The sequence below is a fragment of the Pristiophorus japonicus genome, chromosome 9, assembly GCF_044704955.1.
Source record: "Pristiophorus japonicus isolate sPriJap1 chromosome 9, sPriJap1.hap1, whole genome shotgun sequence".
Classification (NCBI taxonomy): Eukaryota; Metazoa; Chordata; class Chondrichthyes; family Pristiophoridae; genus Pristiophorus; species Pristiophorus japonicus.
Genome location: NC_091985.1, coordinates 101800697 through 101820295, shown reverse-complemented (window position 1 = coordinate 101820295; position 19599 = coordinate 101800697). Strand labels below are relative to the sequence as shown.

Sequence of the window (19599 nt, the reverse complement as noted above, 5' to 3'; positions counted from 1 at the left end):
AGTGAGACTTGATTTCAGAATAATAGGTAGCTAGCTGGTCATTTATCTGTGTGTTAATTATTTGTATGTATCATCGATTCTATGTATGAAAGCAAAGAAACTCCTGCTGATTACCCGTTTTGGATGCCCCCAAAAGTTCGTCACCATCCTCCGCCTGCTCCACGAAGACATGCAGGCCGTGATTCTTACCAACGGATCCATTACAGACCCAATCCACATCTGAACCGGGGTCAAGCAGGGCTGCGTCGTCGCCCCCAACCCTCTTCTCAATCTTCCTCGCTGCCATGCTCCACCTCACAGTCAACAAGTCCCCGCTGGAGTGGAACTAAACCACAGAACCAGTGGGAACCTGTTCAACCTTCGTCGTCTCCAGGCCAGGTCCAAGACCACCCCAACCTCTGTCGTCGAGCTACAGTACACGGACGACGCCTGCGTCTGCGCACATACAGAGACTGAACTCCAAGTCATAGTCAACGTATTTACTGAGATGTACGAAAGCATGGGCCTTACGCTAAACATCCGTAAGACAAAGGTCCTCCACCACGCCGCTCAGCACTGCCCCCCCCCCCCCCCCAGTCATCAAGATCCACGGCGTGGCCCTGGACAATGTGGACCATTTCCCATACCTTGGGAGCCTCTTATCAACAAGAGCAGACATGGACGATGAGATTCAACACTGCCTCCAGTGCGCCAGTGCAGCCTTCGGCCGACTGCGGAAAAGAGTGTTTGAAGATCAGGCCCTCAAATCTGCCACCGAGCTCATGATCTACAGGGCTGTTGTAATACCCGCCCTTCTGTATGCCTCTGAGACATGGACCATGTACAGTAGATGCCTCAAGTCTCCGCAAGATCCTACAAATCCCCTGGGAGGACAGACGCACCAACATTGGTGTCCTTGACCAGGCCAACATCCCCAGCATTGAAGCACTGACCACACTTGATCAGCTCCGCTGGACAGGCCACATTGTTCACATGCCAGACACGAGACTCCCAAAGCAAGCGCTCTATTCCGGAACTACTTCATGGCAAACGAGCCAAATGTGGGCAGAGGAAATGTTACAAGGACACCCTCAAAGTCTCCCTGATAAAGTGAAACATCCGCAATGACACCTGGGAGTTCCTGGCTAAAGACTGTCCTAAGTGGAGGAAGTGCATCCGGGAGGGCACTGAGCACCTCGAGTCTTATCGGCGAGAGCATGCAGAAATCAAGCGCAGGCAGCGGAAAGAGCGTGCGGCAAACTAGTCCCACCCACCCCTTCCCTCAACGACTATCTGTCCCACCTGTGACAGGGACTGTGGCTCTCGAATTGGACTGTTCAACCTCCTAAGGACTCATTTTTAGAGCGGAAGCAAGTCTTCCTCGATTCCGAGGGACTGCCTATGATGATTGTGTACAGTAATTCATGAAGCAGTGAGACTTGATTTCAGGATAATGGGTCATTTATCTGTGTATTAATTATTTGTATATACTATTTGTATGTACCATATGCAAGGAAATGAGTGTTCAAAGGCTTTTTTGGTATAAGATGAGAGAGAAAGCTGTTTGAGAGACACTGGAAATTTGGAAGGTGTGTGCCTCACAAGCAGCCACTGGAAATCAGAACAAGCAGAGAGCTGCCTTTGTGAAGTGTCTCAGTAACTTTCATACTTGGTTTGTATAAGTATGGATGTTTAAATAAAAAACCTGATCCCGCCATTACTACAACTGAGTGTGTGTGTGTGTAATTCCGACGTTTAAAGCAACAAAGCAAAAAGAGCAAGTCCAATACACCCCACCCGAAACCATGTGATCTCCTGGGAGAGGCAAAAAACGGATTTTTAAAAAAAACAGGCCAATTTGGAAAAACAAATCTGGGAAATTCCTCTCCGATCCATCTAGACGATTAAAACTAGTCCAGGAGATCACTCTGGCCTTGAATTCCCCGCATCTTCAGATATGTTTTTGTAATTTTCTCCTATTTCTTCCTGTAGCACTATGAGGCTCTAGCAAACCGTGCAGCAGTAACTGGACATTGTGTTGACATCTATGCTTGTGCTCTGGATCAGACGGGACTTTTGGAATTGAAGTGCTGCTGCAACCTGACTGGGCAAGTGATTACTAAAGAAATCAAATACTGAGATCTAATTAACTGGAGAAGAATATCTCTTAATTGAAATAATGCAGCATGTTTAATACAGCAAAGATTGTAGTTGTGTAACTTATAGATTAGCTGTTAGTTTTTTCCAATTCCCCAAACCTAATGAGATGTGTATTTTTCCTGTTGCGCGACCAATCTGCGTTCCCGATGAAGCCAAACTTCAGTAAGTCTGCATCAAAATACTTGCACACTTTCTTGGCTTGAACATTCAGCAAAGTGATGGGATGAAATGCAAGTGGTTTTCATCCATTCAACTGCCTTAAAGTTGAGATTCTAAGGCCTCTGAATTTTGTTTAAAACGTTTTGCTCATCAAGGTGAGGGAAATTGTGCTGAAAAATGGTACACTTTCTGATTGTGGACACCAGGTGGTGGCATCAAGCACTCCAAATAAGGAATCGGTGTAGAAGGAAGGAATAGAACAGTTGCAAGCTGAGCAAAACATCCTGGGATAGAATTTCCACTTTTGGTGCAATTGGAAAATTGAGTGCAAATTGCACTGGTTAGGTTACAGTTAAAGTTTCTGCTAAAATGCATTTGGTTAATTACAAATGTACAATCTTCCATGAACCAGTGCAATCCAATCGGTCACCATAATAGAATGTAATTTTTTTTTCTTCGCTATTTAAAATATTAATGTATTTAAGAGTGGTAACCTGGTGCAGTTTTATTAATACAACTCAAAATGGGTTTATCACAAAAAAGTAAGCACTTTTATTAAGTGTCTTGTCCACCACCTGTAGGTAACCTGATTTTAAATCACTGAAAATGACTTTTTAAAAAAAAATATACTGAACCATTTATTAGTTTCATTGGTGTATGCTAATCAGTTTCTTAGTACAGTAAATATATATATTTTTTAAGTAAAACCTTTTAAAACTTGCCTACTAGTGCCTGTGCGCCTAAAAAAAAAAAGCTCAATTTGAAGAGCCACCTCAAACAGCTGCAATTGGGTGCAATTGCCAGATATAGTCGTCGTCATTAATCCAGTCCACTATGGCCAATTTTGTGGGCGGAGCCAGCATTGGGCAAAATGATTTTTAAACCAGGGTTGAAGATCTCCGACACTCAATTTAGGCATGACATAGCCTTTTTAAAAAAGGAGGCAGACAAAAAACAGGAAACTATAGACATAGAAACATAGAAAATAGGAGCAGTAGTAGACCATTCGTCCTTTCGAGTCTGCACCGCCATTCAATATGATCGTGGTTGATCCTCTATCTCAACACCATATTCCTGCTTTTTCCCCATACCCCTTGTGTGTCTAGAAATCTATCCATCTCCCTCTTAAATATATTCAGTGACTTGGCCTCCACAGCCTTCTGTGGTAGAGAATTCCCCAAGTTCACCACCCTGTGAGTGAAAAAAATTCTCCTCATCTCGGTCCTAAATTTCCTACCCCATATCCCGAGACTGACCCCTTGTTCTAGACTTCCCAGCCAGGGGAAACATCCATCCCGCATCCAGTCTATCCAACCCAGTCAGAATTTTATACATTTCAATGAGATCCCCTCTCATTCTTCTAAACTCTAGTGAATACAGGCCTAGTCGACCTAATCTCTCCTCGTACGACAGTCCTGCCATCCCAGGAATCAGTTTGGTGAACCTTCGCTGCACTCCCTCTATGCCAAGTATATCCTTTCTTAGGTAAGGAGACTAAAACTGCACACAATACTCCAGGTGAGGTCTCACCAAGGCCCTGTATAACTGTAGTAAGACATCCTTGCTCCTGTACTCAAATCCTCTTGCAATGAAGCCCAACATATCATTTGCCTTCCTAACTGCTTGCTGCATCTGCATGTTTGCTTTCAATGACTGGTGTACAAGGACACCCAGGTCTCTACATCAACACTTCCCAAACTATCACCATTTAAATAATACTTTGTCCTTATGTTTTTCCTACCAAAGTGGATAACTTCACATTTATCCACAGTATACTGCATCTGCCATGTGTTTGCCCACTCACTCAACCTATCTAAATCGCCTTGCAGCGTCTTTGCATCCTCCTCACAACTCACAATCCCACCTAGTTTAGTGTCGTCAGCAAAGGGCCCAAGCACTGATCCCTGTGGTACCTCACTAGTCACTGCCCGCCACCCCGAAAAAGACCCGTTTATTCCTACTCTGTCAATTAACCAATTTTCAATCCATGCCAATACATTACCCCAGTCCTATGTGCTTTAATTTTGCACACTAACCTCTTATGTGGGACTTTATCAAAGGCCTTTTGAAAATCCAAATACACTATATCCACTGGTTTTCCCTTATCTATTTTATCAGTTACATCCTCAAAAAACTCCAATGTTTGACAAACCTATGATTTTCCTTTCATAAATCCATGTTGACTTTGTCTAATTCCGTTTACATTATCTAAGTGTGCAGTTATCACATTCTTTATAATAGACTCTAACATTTTCCCTACTACTGATGTTAGGCTAACCGGTCTGTAGTTCTCTGTTTTTTCTCTCCCTCTTTTTTTTTTAAATAGTGGGGCTACATTTGCTACCCTTCAATCTGCAGGAACTGTTCCATAATCTATAGAATTTTGCAAGATGACAACCAATGCATCTACTATTTCCATGGCTACCTCTTTTAGTACTCTGGGATGCAGATCATCAGGCCCTGGGGATTTATCGGCCTTCAGTCCATTTAACCTAACATCTGTCGTTGGGAAAAATGCTGGAGTCCATTATTAAGGAAGCAGTAGCGGGACATTTGGAAAAGCATAATTCAATTAAGCAGAGTCAGCATGGTTTTATGAAAGGGAAATCATGTTTAACAAATTTGCTGGAGTTCTTTGAGGATGTAATGAGCAGGGTGGATAAGGGGGGGACCTTTGGATTTCCAGAAGGCATTCGATAAGGTGCCACATAAAAGGTTACTGCACAAGATAAAAGTTCACGGGGTTGGGAGTAACATTAGCATGGATAGAGGATTGGCTAATTAACAGAAAATAGTCGGGATAAATGAGTCATTTTCCAGTTGGCAAACAATAACTAGTGGGATGCCGCAGGGAATGGTGCTGGGGCCTCAACTATTTACAATCTATATTAATGACTTGGATGAATGGACTGAGTGTAATGTTGCCAATTTTGCTTTTGATACAAAGATGGGTGGGAAAGCAAATTGTGAGGAGGACACACAAAATCTGCAAAGGGATATGGACAGGCTAAGTGAGTGGGCAAAAAATTGACAGATAAGAACATAAGAACATAACATAAGAACATAAGAACATCTAGCCCCTCGAGCCTGCTCCGCCATTCAATAAGATCATGGCTGATCTGGTCGTGGACTCAGCTCCACTTACCCGCCCTCTCCCCGTAACCCTTAATTCCCTTATTGGTTAAAAATCTATCTATCTTTGACTTGAAAACATTCAATGAGCTAGCCTCAACTGCTTCCTTGGGCAGAGAATTCCACAGATTCACAACCCTCTGGGAGAAGAAATTCTTTCTCAACTCGGTTTTAAATTGGCTCCTCCGTATTTTGAGGCTGTGCCCCCTAGTTCTAGTCTCCCCTACCAGTGGAAACAACCTCTCTGCCTCTATCTTGTCTATCCCTTTCATGATTTTAAATGTTTCTATAAGATCACCCCTCATCCTTCTGAACTCCAACGAGTAAAGACCCAGTCTACTCAATCTATCATAAGGTAACCCCCTCATTTCCGGAATCAGCCTAGTGAATCGTCTGTACCCCTTCCAAAGCTAGTATATCCTTCCTTAAGTAAGGTGACCAAAACTGCACGCAGTACTCCAGGTGCGGCCTTACCAATACCTTATACAGTTGCAGCAAGACCTCCCTGCTTTTGTATTCCATCCCTCTCGCAATGAAGGCCAACATTCCATTCGCCTTCCTGATTACCTGCTGCACCTGCAAACTAACATGCACAATGACCCCCAGGTCCCTCTGCACCACAGCATGTTGTAATTTCTCCCCATTCAAATAATAATCCATTTTACTGTTTTTTTTTCCCCAAGGTGGATGACCTCACACTTTCCGACGTTGTATTCCATCTGCCAAACCTTAGCCCATTCACTTAACCTATCCAAATCTCCTTGCAGCCTCTCTGAGTCCTCTACACAACCCGCTTTCCCACTAATCTTAGTGTCATCTGCAAATTTTGTTGCACTACACTCTGTCCCATCTTCTAGGTCATCTATGTATATTGTAAACAGTTGTGGTCCCAGCACTGATCCCTGTGGCACACCACTAACCACCGATTTCCAACCGGAAAAGAACCCATTTATCCCGACTCTCTGCTTTCTGTTCGCCAGCCAATTCTCTATCCATGCTAATACATTTCCTCTGACTCCGCATACCTTTATCTTCTGCAGTAACCTTTTGTGTGGCACCTTATCGAATGCCTTTTGGAAATCTAAATACACCACATCCATCGGTACACCTCTATCCACCATGCTCGTTATATCCTCAAAAAATTCCAGTAAGTTAGTTAAACATGATTTCCCTTTCATGAATCCATGCTGCGTCTGCTTGATTGCACTATTCCTATCCAGATTTCCCGCTATTTCTTCCTTAATAATAGTTTCAAGCATTTTCCCCACTACAGATGTTAAACTAACCGGCCTATAGTTACCTGCCTTTTGCCTGCCCCCTTTTTTAAACAGAGGCGTTACATTAGCTGCTTTCCAATCCGCTGGTACCTCCCCAGAGTCCAGAGAATTTTGGTAGATTATAACGAATGCATCTGCTATAACTTCTGCCATCTCTTTTAATACCCTGGGATGCATTTCATCAGGACCAGGGGACTTGTCTACCTTCAGTCCCATTAGCCTGTCCAGCACTACCCCCCTAGTGATAGTGATTGTCTCAAGGTCCTCCCTTCCCACATTCCTGTGGCTGCAAATTTTGGTATGGTTTTTGTGTCTTCCACTGTGAAGACGGAAGCAAAATAATTGTTTACGGTCTCAGCCATTTCCACATTTCCCATTATTAAATCCCCCTTTTCATCTTCTAAGGGACCAACATTTACTTTAGTCACTCTTTTCCATTTTATATATCTGTAAAAGCTTTTACTATCTGTTTTTATGTTTTGCACAAGTTTACCTTCGTAATCTATCTTCCCTTTCTTTATTGCTTTTTTAGTCGTTCTTTGCTGTTGCTTAAAATTTTCCCAATCCTCTAGTTTCCCACTAACCGTGGCCACCTTATATGCATTGGTCTTTGATTTGATATGGAGTATAATGTGGGAAAATGTGAGGTTATCCACTTTGGCAGGAAAAATAGAAAAGCAAATTATAATTTAAATGAAGAAAAATTGCAAAGTGCTGCAGTACAGAGTGACCTGGGGGTCTTGTGCATGAAACACAAGAAGTGAGTATGCAGGTACAGCAAGTAATCAGGAAGTCAAATGGAATGTTGGCCTTTATTGCAAGGGGGTTAGAGTATAAAAGCAGAGAAGTCCTGCTACAGCTGTACAGGGTATTGGTGAGGCGACACCTGGAGTACTGTGTACACTTTTGATCTTCGTATTTAAGGAAGGATATACTTGCATTGGAGGCTGTTCAGAAAAGGTTCACGAGGTTGATTCCGGAGATGAGGGGGTTGACATGAAGATAGGTTGGGCCTATACTCATTGGAGTTCAGAAGAATGAGAGGTGATCTTATCGAAACATATAAGGTAATGAGGGGGCTAGACAAGGTGGATGCAGAAAGGATATTTCCACTCATAGGGGAAACTAAAACTAGGGGACTTAGTCTCAGATAAGGGGCCGCCCATTTAAAACTGAGATGAGGAGAAATTTCTTCTGAGGGTCGTAAATCTATGGAATTTTCTGCCCCAATGAGCTGTGGAGGCTGGGTCCTTGAATATATTTCAGGCAGATGGACAGATTTTTGAGCGACAAGGGAATAAAAGGTTGTGGGGAGTGGGCAGGGAAGTGGAGCTGAGTCCATGATCAGATCAGCTATGATCTTATTAAATGGCAGAGCATGCTCGAGGGGTCAGGTGGCCTTCTCCTGCTCCTATTTCTTCTGTACGCTTGCGTTTCTGCGATTTCCCGCATTGGTTTGTCGATTTCACCTGGATTGCGCTGTTAAAACTAATGGAAACCCTTACCCCCCCCACCGCCCACCCACCCAAAATCTGGTGGCCCAACAAAGTACTTCAGCCACTCGGAAGTGTAGCCCTAATGGACTAATATGATATTTTTCCACTTCACACCTGCTGTTTTTGCAACCTCTTTCAGTGAGGTTATCCAGTAATGCGAAACAAAAACTGTAGATGCTAGAAATCGGAAACAAAAACAGAAATTTTAGCAAACATTCAACATCTATGGAGAGTACAGACAAATTAACAGTTCAAGTTAACGGGGAACAAAGAAATGGCGGACCAATTGAACAAGTACTTTGGTTCGGTATTCACTAAGGAGGAGACAAACAACCTTCCGGATATAAAAGGGGTCAGGGGGTCTAGTAAGGAGGAGGAACTGAGGGAAATCCTTATTAGTCGGGAAATTGTGTTGGGGAACTTGATGGGATTGAAGGCCGATAAATCCCCAGGGCCTGATGGACTGCATCCCAGAGTACTTAAGGAGGTGGCCTTATAATAGCGGATGCATTGACAGTCATTTTCCAACATTCCATTGACTCTGGATCAGTTCCTATCGAGTGGAGGGTAGCCAATGTAACCCCACTTTTTAAAAAAAGAGGGAGAGAGAAAACAGGGAATTATAGACCGGACATCCTGACATCGGTAGTGGGTAAAATGATGGAATCAATTATTAAGGATGTCATAGCAGCGCATTTGAAAAGAGGTGACATGATGGGTCCAAGTCAGCATGGATTTGTGAAAGGGAAATCACGCTTGACAAATTTTCTGGAATTTTTTGAGGATGTTTCCAGTAGAGTGGACAAGGGAGAACCAGTTGATGTGGTATATTTGGACTTTCAGAAGGCTTTCGACAAGGTCCCACACAAGAGATTAATGTGCAAAGTTAAAGCACATGGTATTGGGGGTAGTGTGCTGACATGGATTGAGAACTGGTTGTCAGACAGGAAGCAAAGAGTAGGAGTAAATGGGGACTTTTCAGAATGGCAGGCAGTGACTAGTGGGGTACCGCAAGGTTCTGTGCTGGGGCTCCAGCTGTTTACACTGTACATTAATGATTTAGACGAGGGGATTAAATGTAGTATCTCCAGATTTGCGGATGACACTAAGTTGGGTGGCAGTGTGAGCTGCGAGGAGGATGCTATGAGGCTGCAGAGCGACTTGGATAGGTTAGGTGAGTGGTCAAATGCATGGCAGATGAAGTATAATGTGGATAAATGTGAGGTTATCCACTTTGGTGGTAAAAACAGAGAGACAGACTATATCTGAATGGTGACAGATTAGGAAAAGGGGAGATGCAACGAGACCTGGGTGTCATGGTACATCAGTCATTGAAGGTTGGCCTGCAGGTACAGCAGGCGATTAAGAAAGCAAATGGCATGTTGGCCTTCATAGCGAGGGGATTTGAGTACAGGGGCAGGGAGGTGTTGCTACAGTTGTACAGGGCCTTGGTGAGGCCACACCTGGAGTATTGTGTACAGTTTTGGTCTCCTAACCTGAGGAAGGACATTCTTGCTATTGAGGGAGTGCAGCAAAGGTTCACCAGACTGATTCCCGGGATGGCGGGACTGACCTATCAAGAAAGACTGGATCAACTGGGCTTGTATTCACTGGAGTTCTGAAGAATGAGAGGGGACCTCATAGAAACGTTTAAAATTCTGACGGGGTTAGACAGGTTAGATGCAGGAAGAATGTTCCCAATGTTGGGGAAGTCCAGAACCAGGGGTCACAGTCTAAGGATAAGGGGTAAGCCATTTAGGACCGAGATGAGGAGAAACTTCTTCACCCAGAGAGTGGTGAACCTGTGGAATTCTCTACCACAGAAAGTTGTTGAGGCCAATTCACTAAATATATTCAAAAAGGAGTTAGATGAAGTCCTTACTACTAGGGGGATCAAGGGGTATGGCGAGAAAGCAGGAATGGGGTACTGAAGTTGCATGTTCAGCTATGAACTCATTGAATGGCGGTGCAGGCTAGAAGGGCCAAATGGCCTACTCCTGCACCTATTTTCTATGTTTCTAAGTCTGGGCCCTTTGTCAGAACAGAATGGGAAACTAGCGTTTTGTTATGTGGGACAATCCCCATTGGAACCTAAATTAATTTCATGTGGGATTCTAGCAGTCAGTAGAGGCATGCATTCCCCCTCTCTGAGATGGATTTGAACTCTGCTACCAACAACTAAAGGACTGTATATTAGCTCACTGCTGTATGCCATTGTCCATGATGGCTTAATTCCACACGTTGGCTCAACAAAATAAATAAATAATCGGGTAGATTTTCTGCCTGGATGTGAAACTGGTGTTGTGGACTGGCTGACAGTTATAGAAACTGCCTGATTTTTCAGTTTGATTGCGTTTGATGGAAACTAAAATCAACGATTTCTATAACGCCCAGGAGGCAAATTAGCAATGTACCTCACTGTATAGATTAAAGACTCAATGCTCAAGTAGATAAGGAAATCTTATCAATATTGTGGGATGCATGTTGCGAGGTTTTCATAGGCAGATTTGATTGCTGGCTTCCACCTGTAGCTGCGTTGTAAGGGCAGTAACGGTGCTTCCCATCTGAATATTTGAAGTATTGTACTGATGCATGTTACATGGTTTGTTAAATAAATTTACAATCTGTGTCTACCTTTATAAATCTAGAGGTTACATTGTGATGGGGGATTCCTTCAACACTTCCCTCTTCAAGCAAACATTCCAAAGGGTTTTCAGTAAAGGTCTGCAGGGAGATTTCAGAATGGCATTTGGTGCCACTTTAGAGCTTAAGGTAAGCAGGTACCTTAATTTAAATCTAATGTTTAAGCTCTGCTGAGTTAACGTCTCAAATAGTCAACAGGGTTATCACCAGGATTCTGGTAAAGCATAATGGTGAATGTCACTGCCTGAAATGTGAAGTACTTGGTTTGTTTTTCTTTCTCTATCTACTACCTCTTCTATCTCCACCAATTGAGTGTCAGTTTTGTACTAATGAAGGCAGACCTCGCAATCTTCCTTTGTGAAAATGAAACTACTCTATTATCATAGTGTGATCTTGTTCTGACTCCATTAATGTGAAACTGACTCTCAATTAATGGCATGAAAGCAACAACTGGCATACTGCATCACTGTTCTTGTATTCGGCCACATCTGGTGTTGAATGTACCTTGGTAACATGCTTTTTGAGTCTCATGACAATAAGGTTATATTTTTATGCTGACTGGTTGTCTTTAGTAAACCAGATACCTTACCAGCCAATGCTTTGTGCATAAACATGTCATCTTTGCTAAACTTTATTTTGGCTAGCAGTGTCACTTGCTGTGCTAAATGGCTTTAATCAGCAGATAAGAGTAATTAAAACTTGCCTGCAAATAAATGTAGTCAAGTTATACTTTTTAATAGAAAGGACTCCATTTTTGGAAGTTGCCATTTTTGTGCTAATTTATTTAGTACATTAATTAAATATTTATTTCAAATTGAGTTTAAATTCTTGACTTATCTCCTATTATCTGGCTCTGTATCATCACTTGACACCTCTAATTTTTAAGTCGCTGTCATTAATCCTATTATACAAGCCCGCTTGTTCATCGATGTCGTGTGCACCATGACATCAGTTCCTGGCATTAAAACGCCCAGAACAGAATAAAAACTGTCTGTGAAATACATAATGGAGAGGAAATTGCGGTCGGAGGCTTCCTGCAGACCAATGCTTCCAATCCACAAAAAAATCTATGAAAATATCTGGTGGTCTCGGACGAACGTAGGATTCTGGTCGAAGGCCTCCATTTGCTGTGCAGCGTACAGGGACATGTCTTCTTGATACGTACGTATCCTGGAATCACGTGGGCCTGGACCACCAATCACTATGTAGTATTCTCATTGATAATGGGAGCTCTGATTTAATGAGGTCCCATTACTTTCAATGAGAAAACCCCTCCCAAAACCAGAAACAATAAATGAAAAAACACCTCACATATTTAAAATGAATTGAAATTGAATGTAATTAAAAGTTTTAGAAAAAAAAATATTTTTTGGAATTTTTTTTTAATGTGTTTTAATAGGGTTAAAAATAAACTTGCCTTAATGGACAGGGTTTTTAATATAAAAATGAATGCTTAAATTTAATTTTTCTATGTTTTTAAAACTCTTGCACTGGTAAAAGTAGGCTCTAAGAGTTTGAAGGACATTCTCTGGGCAAGAGTTGGTTAAATAGCCCAATCTCTGCCCCATGAATGTTCTTCCTGTGGGGATGCGTTCGATCTGTCAAAAGAAATTTTGACAGATTGGAAAAGCTGGTTCTCGGCACATGTCTCGCCGGGTGTATGTGCACATCGTACGCACCCGGCGAGGCCGCAATTTTCGGCCCAGTATGTGTGAGCAATACACGAGTGATCATAAGCCTATAATCTCAATTCCATTCAGAATGTATTATAAACAGTTGCAAATTTAGAATTACAGTTTGTGATGTTGTGTGATCCTGGCAATAAGATTGGTGCTTTTCGATCAATGCCAGTTATCCGTCGTTTGATTCAAAAGCTGTATACCAGCATAGTAGTGGCAGGAGAGCAACAACTGACCTCATCATCTCTGGGTTAGAGAAGAAGAAAATTCAGCCAGAGTTTCTACTCCTGATTGCTGTCCATAGACCTCTATTAGAATCTATCTGGACAAGACCAGGCTTGGTTAGACGCTCTGCCATGAATATAGTCTGCTGACACTTGGAGCTCGCACATGGCTACTAGGATGAGGTGATGGAGGGTTTGCAGCATTGTGGAATCCATTACCTGTAGGACAGGAGACAATGGAGGAAAGGGACCACAAGCGGGAATAAAAAATTCCTGGCCCTTACTTCAGAATTCCAGTGCAGTTCTACCAGAAATAAATAATGATTTTCTGTCACGTGGATCTTAAAGTATGGGAATGTATGGTGTCTGATTTTTTAATAATACAGTAATCTGGTAATTTAGATGTTGCCGATTTGAATCAGCAGGCCCACAAATTAATTTGGGTCCATTTTGATGCGGTTTCATTTTGTTGGTAGATTGTTCCACCCCAGAGAGAGTGCCCATGTTGTCTATTATCTCAAATACCAAGGTCATTCAGTGTATTGATAGGAGGCAGCAACGTTACTCTCCTGCCTGAAGGAGTTTGTAAAGACATTTGTCTTGGGTGACAACTCACGACTTTTGAACTTTTAACAGCCAATCCATTAAAGAATTTTCTGACCCAATCTTCTTCTTAGGCAGTCCCTCGGAGTCGAGGATGACTTGCTTCCACACCAAAAATGAGTTCACAGGTGACTGATGAGTCCGATGCATGAATCTACAGTCTCTATCACAGGTGGGCAGATGGTGGTTGAAGGAACAGGTGGGTGGGGTGCTTGGGTTGCCATGTGCTCCTTCAGTTGTTTACGCTTGGTTTCAGCTTGCTCCCGACTTAGAGACTCCAGGTGTTCGCCGCCTTCCCGGATGCCTTTCATCACTTTGCACAGTCTTGGGCCAGGGATTCCCAGGTGTCGGTGGGGATGTTCCACTTTTTCAAGGAGGCGTTGAGGGTGTGCTTGAACCGTTTCCTCTGCCCACCTAGGGCTTGCTTGCCGTGTTGGAGCTCCAAGTAGAGCGCTTGTTTTGGGAGTCTTGTGTCAGGCATGCGGATGACGTGACCAGCCCAGCGGAGCTGATCGAGCATGGTCAGTGCTTCGATGCTGGGGATGTTGGCCTGAGTGAGAACACCGACGATGCGCCTATCTTGCCAATGGATTTGCAGGATCTTGCGGAGACCGTGTTGGTGGTACTTCGCCAGTGCTTTGAGGTGCCTGCTGTACATAGTCCATGTCTCTGAAACATATAGGAGGGCAGGTATCACTACTGCTCTGTAGACCATGAGCTTGGTGCTGGATGCGAGGTCCTGGTCTTCAAACACTCTCTTCCTCAGGCGATCGAAAGCTGCACTGGCACAGCGAAGGCGGTGTTGGACTTCGTCATCGACGTCTGCCCTTGTTGACAGTAGACTCCCATGGTATGGAAAATGGTCCACGTTGTTCAAGGCCTCGTCGTGGATTTTGATAATCGGGAAGCAGTGCTGCGTAGCGGGAGCAGGTTGGTAGAGGACCTTTGTCTTACGGATGTTTAGTGTAAGGCCCATGCTCTCGTACGCTTCGGTGAAGTTGTCGACGATGGCTTGGAATTTGGCCTCTGAGTGTGCGCAGATACAAGCGGCGTTTGCGTACTGTAATTCGATGATCGAGGATGGGACGACCTTGGATCTGGACTGGAGACGGCGGAAGTTGAACAGTTTCCCGTTTGTTCTGTAGATTAACTCCACTCTAGCGGGGAGCTTGCTGAGGGTGAGATGGAGCATTGCAGCAAGGAAGGTCGAGGAAAGCGTTGGTGCAGTGACACAGCCTTGCTTGACCCCGGTCCGAACGTGAATTGGGTCTGTGGTGGATCCATTGGTCAGGATCACGGCTTGCATGCCGTCGTGGAGCAGGCGCAGGATGGTAACGAGCTTCTGAGGACAGCCGAATTTGAGGAGGACGCTCCATAATCCGTCATGGTTAACAGTGTCGAAGGTCTTTGTGAGGTCAAAAAAGGCCATGTACAGGGGTTGGTGCTGTTCCCTGCATTTCTCTTGGATTTGCCGTGTCCATTGTGCGTCTTAGTGGGTGGAAACCGCATTGCGACTCTGGGAGGAGCTCTTCAGCCACAGGGAGAAGGCAATTGAGGAGGTTTCTTGCGATGATTTTCCCTGTGGCAGACAGCAGGGAAACTCCTCTGTAATTACCGCAATTGTACTTGTCGCCTTTCTTGAAGATGGTCACGATTACTGCGTCTCTGAGATCCCCGGCATGCTCTCCTCCTTCCAAAAGAGAGAAATGAGATCATGTATTCATAAGAACATAAGAAATAGGAACAGGAGTAGACAATACGGCCCCTGGAGCCTGCTCCGCCATGCAATAAGATCATGGCTGATCTGATCATGGACTCCGCTCCACTTCCCCGCCCGCTCCCCATAACCCCTTATCCCCTTACCGTTTAAGAAACTGTCTATTTCTGTCTTAAATTTATTCAATGTCCCAGCTTCCACAGCTCTCTGAGGCAGCGAGTTCCACAGATTTACAACCCTCTGAGAGAAGAAATTTCTCCTCATCTCCGTTTTAAATGGGCGGCCCCTTATTCGAAGATCATGCCCTCTAGTTCTAGACTCCCTCACCAGTGGAAACATCCTCTCTGCATCCACCTTGTCAAGCCCCCTCATAATCTTATACATTTCGATAAGATCACCTCTCATTCCTCTGAATTCCAATGAGTAGAGGCCCAACCTGCTCAACCTTTCCTCATGTCAACCCCCTCATCCCCAGAATCAACCTAGTGAACCTTCTCTGAACTGCCTCCAAGGCAAGTATATCCTTTCGTAAATATGGAAACCAAAACTGCACGCAGTAGTCCAGGTGTGGCCTCAACAATACTCTGTATAGCTGCAGCAAGACTTCCCTGCTTTTCTACTTCATCCCCTTTGCAATAAAAGTCAAGATTCCATTGGCCTTCCTGATCACTTTCTGTACCTGCATCCTATCCTTTTGTGTTTCATGCACAAGTACCCCCAGGTCCCGCTGTATGTACTCCAGCATTTGCAATCTTTCTCCATTTAAATAATAACTTGCTCTTTGATTTTTTTCTGCCAGAGTGCATGACCTCACACTTTCCAACATTATACTCCATCTGCCAAATGTTTGCCCACTCACTTAGCCTGTCTATGTCCTTTTGCAGATTTCTCATGTACTCCTCACACATTGCTTTTCCTCCCATCTTTGTATCATCAAATTTGGCTACGTTACACTCAGTCCCTTCTTCCAAGTCGTTAATATAGATTGTAAATAGTTGGGGTCCCAGCACTGATCCCTGCGGCACCCCACTAGTTACTGGTTGCTAACCAGAGAATCAACCATTTATCCCGACTCTCTGTTTTCTGTTGGATAGCCAATTCACTATCCATGCTAATATATTACCCCCAACCCAGTGAACCTTTATCTTGTGCAGTAACCTTTTATGTGGCGCCTTGTCAAATGCCTTCTGGAAGTTCAAATACACCACATCCGTGCCAATAATGCTTCTCCGCCATGTTTTAGTGCTTCGGCGGAGATTCCATCTGCTCCTGAGGTCTTGTTCTTCAGTTGTCGAATGGCCTTTTCTACCTCATGCCGGGCTGGAGTTTTGCTGAGATGGTGGTGGGTAGCATGCTGCAGGATGGAGTCGAGGACCCAATATATTTGAGAATAATGACAGGCTACTTATAATCCCAAACTTTACATTTGACTAATTTTTGTTTTTGTTTCAGGAATGGAGCTATGATAAAGAGGATTATGCAGTCACTGAACTGACTCCCATCTCTAAAATATTTTATTTCCTTTAGACAACCAGAGAACTGAAGATTGCTGGAGCAATTGGGACCTGTGTGTCTCTGAACTCCAAAGGCCCTTCTGTGTCTGAGAATGTAAGTTTGTGTTTATTCTGTATAGGTACATGGAATATGTAACTATTAGTTAACATGGGGCTAGTGTTTCGTTTTTAAATGACCAGCTGATGATTTTGACTTTGAGTAGAAAACAAAAAGCACATAATGAAGCTTTTAATTTATCTTTTGATTTTTTAAAACCCACAGCTTTGAACACCAGATAATGACAGTGATAGAGCATGATAATCAAAATTTTTCATCTCCTACTTCTCTCTTGGTTTCATGGGAAGACTAATATCAATGTGCGGATTCTCTAGGCGGTGTGTAATGGCAGGTTAAAATTAAAACCATTTAAAACTACGTCACATTTTTTTCTAAATTTTCTAATCAATGCAAATGTTAATTACCTGAATACTACTTGAAGTAACAAATCTGTTTTCTGTAGCAGATTTGATGTGCTCCAAGGTATTTTTTACACTGAGAATTTGAAGCGTACATGGACAATTCAGACAGATATGTATTTGGATACTTTTTCACAGCCTTTTGTTCCTTTTAGGAGCTGGGTATAGGTGGTACATGCCAGTGGAAAGTTTGCAGCTTGGATCCCTGCACTACCCTGGCGATCTACTTTGAAGTAGTAAATCAGGTGAGCCATGCTGAGCTTTCTCTTGTGCAAAAATGTCAGGATGAAAATTCCCTCCAGCTTTATAAGTCTTTCTCAGCTAGAAACTTCAGCCTGCTACTGAACTGAAAGGACTGGGAATCCAGGGCAAAACTTGGATATGAATAAGAAATTGGCTGAAGGAAAGAGCACAGTGGGTTCTTATTAGGGAAGTGATGTCAGGAAAATATTGAGTTAAGTTTCTCAAGTATCTGTTCCTAATACATTTTTGATTCAGAAAATCAATGCCAACTGGTTGAATTTGCAGATGATACTAAATTGGTATTAGTTGAGTCGGAAGAAGCAGCCAGGGATCTATAAAAGGAGTTGAATAATATCCCCAAAAGGTGCTATGTGAAACAAAGGAGTTTGCATCTTATGTCTTCACGAGATCACAATGTACTTTATTGTGAATGATTTCCTTTTTTAATGCCTGTTCATTCAAAAAAAAAGGTATCCCTGTTCTGTAAACAAATGCAACAACCAATTTGCACATAGCAAGATTCCACAAACATCAAATGAGAGACCCGATAATCTACAGCTTGAGCGCTGTGTTTAGTTTTATTTACAACATTAGGGAACTAATAAGCCTAGATCAAGGAAGTGTGTGCAATTGGTAAAGGGCAATTTAAGGCAGAAAGGTCTTCCAAATATGTTCATGGAAGTAAAACCTTTGATTTATTTAAGATACAGTTAGATGATGTGATAAGGAAACTGAGGTTTTTTTTGGATGACCTATGATGGGCAAATCCCCCCATCTTTTCTTTTGTGTATTGAAGATTAGGATGCTGTACTTTGGAATGGTTATTAGATCTGTAGATCGATCAGATTTGCACCAAGGTCTGTCTAATTGCTATGAATCAATTTATTGATTTTTTAAAAGTTTAAATAAACCCTCTAGTGTTGGATGCAGCATTTGTTAACTGCAGGTATTGTCCATTAAAATTTTAGCATGGTCAACATTTTTTTCCTCTTTGATGTGACAGTAGCACTCTCTTTCTCTGCTGATTCACCAACTGAGGCTAACCTGTTCTGCCCAAATTCAATGATAGGAGGTGAATACATTCAGCATAGGATTGACTGCTTCTCAAATGTTTCCCTTTCCCACAGGAAAGTGGTTGTGATTAAGATGTTGAGGGAAGCATCTAAACACTTCTACAGAATCATGTATTAGTGCTTCAGTGCACAGCCTGTCTTCTTCTTCACATATTTTGGGGAAAAAAAACAATGATAGGTTATTTATGTTTCAAATATTAAAGATAAGATTAAAGTGCAGAAACGTGAACAGAAAAAATCTGTATGTTACTTTACATTTTCTGCCTTCCTACTATTGGCTCTCCATATATTGTATCCTGGTTGAGAAGAGTGATGGGTGACCAGTTCTTGTGCTTCTGCTAATAGTTTTAACCTTTAAACTAGAGTGCCTGAGTGTAATTTACCCTCTAAATTTCCTTCCCTTGCTTCCTGTGGGAAAAGTGCCCAGAAATGGGAACTTTCCAGAAAGGGAGTCTTCGATATGAATGTACACTTTGCCAGTCTGAGACATCAGTGTGCTATGCTTAGGTAGAATATTAACATTTGAATAAAGTGGGAAACTTTATTCTCAAACTGAGTTCTAACCCATGTAAAATGACACTAGTTTAGGATTATAGAGCTTTAAAATAGAATGTTTTTGGAACTGTATGGACATCAAAAGTGTTGTACAGTATTTCACAGTTCTGACCGGCCTCTCATCTTTCACCCTCCATAAACCCTCCTTCTAACTCAGATTCTCATTCACCTCTGCACTTACTGACCTACATTGGCTCCCGGTCCACCAACGCCTCGATATTAAAATTCTCATTCTTGTATTCAAATCCCTCCATTGCCTCACCCCACCCTATCGCTAACTTTCTTCAGATCTACAACTCACCAATAACTACGTCCTTCAACTCTGGCTTCTTGTGCATTCTCCACTTTCTTCGCCCCACCATTGACGGCTGTGCCTTCAGTTGTCCAGGCCCTAAACTCTGGTATTCTCTCCCTAAACCTCTACCTCTCCTCCTTTAAAACCTACCTCTTTGACCAAGTATTTTGTCATCTGTCCTAATGTTTACTTCTTTAGTTCAGTGTCAGTTTTTGTCTTGATTACTCTCCTGTGAAGCATCTTGGGACATTTTATTACATTAAAGGAGCTTTATAAATGCAAGTTATTGTTCTACAGCCCTCATCTTCGATCCCTTAAGTTCAAGGGACGCTGACTTGAATGTATATGGCGGACAACTGTTTAGCCATTCAGCACCACATCTGGCTGTACCACA

The 19599-nt window shown here is 42.9% G+C and overlaps 1 protein-coding gene across 2 annotated transcripts in view; it reads left to right on the top strand.

Moving 5' to 3' along the window:
- The window catches only part of LOC139273156 (protein transport protein Sec23A), a 52991-nt gene that overhangs the window by 18670 nt on the left and 14722 nt on the right, over nucleotides 1–19599 (top strand). For both annotated transcript variants that reach the window (XM_070889656.1, XM_070889655.1), the window contains exons 9-12: nucleotides 1972–2087; nucleotides 10852–10975; nucleotides 16597–16677; nucleotides 17195–17284. In XM_070889656.1, coding sequence (XP_070745757.1) covers nucleotides 1972–2087; nucleotides 10852–10975; nucleotides 16597–16677; nucleotides 17195–17284 — 411 coding nt within the window. The remainder of the gene's footprint in view (nucleotides 1–1971; nucleotides 2088–10851; nucleotides 10976–16596; nucleotides 16678–17194; nucleotides 17285–19599) is intronic.